This window comes from Trypanosoma cruzi, genomic scaffold, assembly GCF_000209065.1.
Source record: "Trypanosoma cruzi strain CL Brener 1047053517049 genomic scaffold, whole genome shotgun sequence".
NCBI lineage: Eukaryota > Euglenozoa > Kinetoplastea > Trypanosomatida > Trypanosomatidae > Trypanosoma > Trypanosoma cruzi.
The window spans coordinates 10099-11980 of NW_001849154.1; the positions used below are offsets into that span (position 1 = coordinate 10099).

Here is a 1882-nt window from a genome sequence, read left to right on the forward strand (position 1 = left end):
GAGCTGCGGATCGCGTGCCCAACGAAACGGCGGCGGCAGCGACACCATCAGCAGTGTCGGGACGGCGCTCCCACCGCCGCGGATGTCGTTCTGCGTCAGACTCCCACCAGCCGCCGTCGTCGTCACGGCAAGCGTCGGGCACGCCACGTCGCTCCACCACAGCGTGCTGCTCAGCGACGCCGTCGGGGTCCGCGTGGGCGACAGCGCCACCGTCTCCGTCACCTGCAGGGTCTCCGTCGGCCCGTACTGCGTCGGACTGTAGTGCGCCGCGCTCAGGCCCGGTGTTGGTCTCGGCGTCGCCGTCCACGTTGTTGTCAGACTGCGCGTCTCCGTCAGCGTCGCCGTGTGGCTCAGCAGCGGCATGCCAGGCGTGCGGTTGCACCCGTCCACGCGCGGCAGGTACACCGGCAGGCAGTCACGCCCGTACCCGCCCTCAGCACAGCGGCAGCGGCACGACCCCGACATCGCCCTCGTCGCAGCAGCAAAGCAGCTCACGTCGGCGTCGCACACGCCACACGCCACGGGGCGAAATTCCCCGATGATGCCGGCGGACCTGTAGTCCATCGGCTGCAGCGCCTGCCCGTTGAGCGTCAGGCACCCCACGACGAACCTTCGGCCGGCGCCCCCGAGCGCAACGGTGCCGTCCATCACGACGGGCCCACTGCCGGCGTTCCCGTGAAGCGTCAGCGTGCTCTGCGCAAGGTCCGCACGGCGCGGGTACGACGGCACCGACAGAAGCCTGCCGCTGATGCTGTTGCCGCGCACCGACAGCCACGACCCGGACGCAAACGACGCCGACCCCCGCAGCTCCAGCAGCGCGCCATCGGTCAGCGCACCGGCGTTGTCGTTCACTACGACGGCGGACGCGTTGGCCTCCACCCCGCTGTCAAACACAAACCCATGCGCGGCGTACACCTGGCTCCCCGACACGCGCAGCACAGCGCCCCCCGACGCAACCACGCGCGCACTCGCGTACAACGCATATTCGCCACCGAGCACAGCCGCGTCCAGCGCGACACCGCCACCGACGAGCTCCAGCACGGCGCCGTCCACCACCACCGTCCGCCCACCAGTCATCACGGTCACGAGGGCAACGCCAGACACAACCAGCACGGACCGCACGAGCCGCAGGCCCGACAGCACCAGCACCGGTGCGTACGGCGAGGACTGCGAGCCGGGAAGATACACAAGCGGCGTCGACCTCGCGGCAACCAGCAGGGAGTCCGTCACCGTCAGCACGGACCCCGCGGGGAACGTGCCGGTCAGCACAAGCGCACCGTTCAGCGCCTCCACATAGCACACGGACAGCTCCACCGGCCCGCTCTCGTCGCTCCCCGCCGCTCCCGCACCGCGCAACGCTCCACCGCCCATCACGTACAGCACGGCACCGTTCTGCAGCGACACGTTCTGCACGACAATCCGCACGCCATCCCGCGCCATCCACGGCACGTAGAGCACCGGACTCACGCCGTCCAGCACAACGTGGCGCAGCGTCACCTCGCTCGCGCCGGCAGGCACAACAAACAACGACCGCACCGTCACGCTCTCGCGGAAGAACACACTCGACGCAGTGCCCACAGCGGGCGGCAGCGCGGGAGCACCCACAGGCACGCACGTCTCGCCGTACCCGCCGCTGCCGCACAGGCAAACGCACACACCGTTCCTCATGCTCGCCGCCGCCGTCCCGGGCGCGTAGCAGTGCGTGTCCCTGTCGCACGCGTCGCACCCAACAACGTCGATGCTCCCAGCGTCGCCAAAACCAGCCGCTGCGTACTCCTCCGCCGTCGACAGGACACGGCCACCAGCGTCGTTGCACGCCACCCTCAAATGCGCCCCAGCCGCAAGCGACAGGCTCAGCGACAGCATCCGCGGCAGCAGCGCT

General features: G+C 70.0%; 1 protein-coding gene across 1 annotated transcript, besides 1 other annotated feature; it reads right to left on the reverse strand.

Moving 5' to 3' along the window:
* Nucleotides 1-1882, reverse strand: Tc00.1047053511103.9 (dispersed gene family protein 1 (DGF-1), putative; the record flags this gene model as incomplete). The annotated part of the gene is made up of 1 exon (XM_797461.1): nucleotides 1-1882. A coding segment is annotated over one exon (1882 nt), but the record flags the coding sequence as incomplete, so codon positions are not given.
* Nucleotides 1-1882: a sequence feature (areas not merged during assembly with more than two copies in the genome that could not be assigned to a particular haplotype).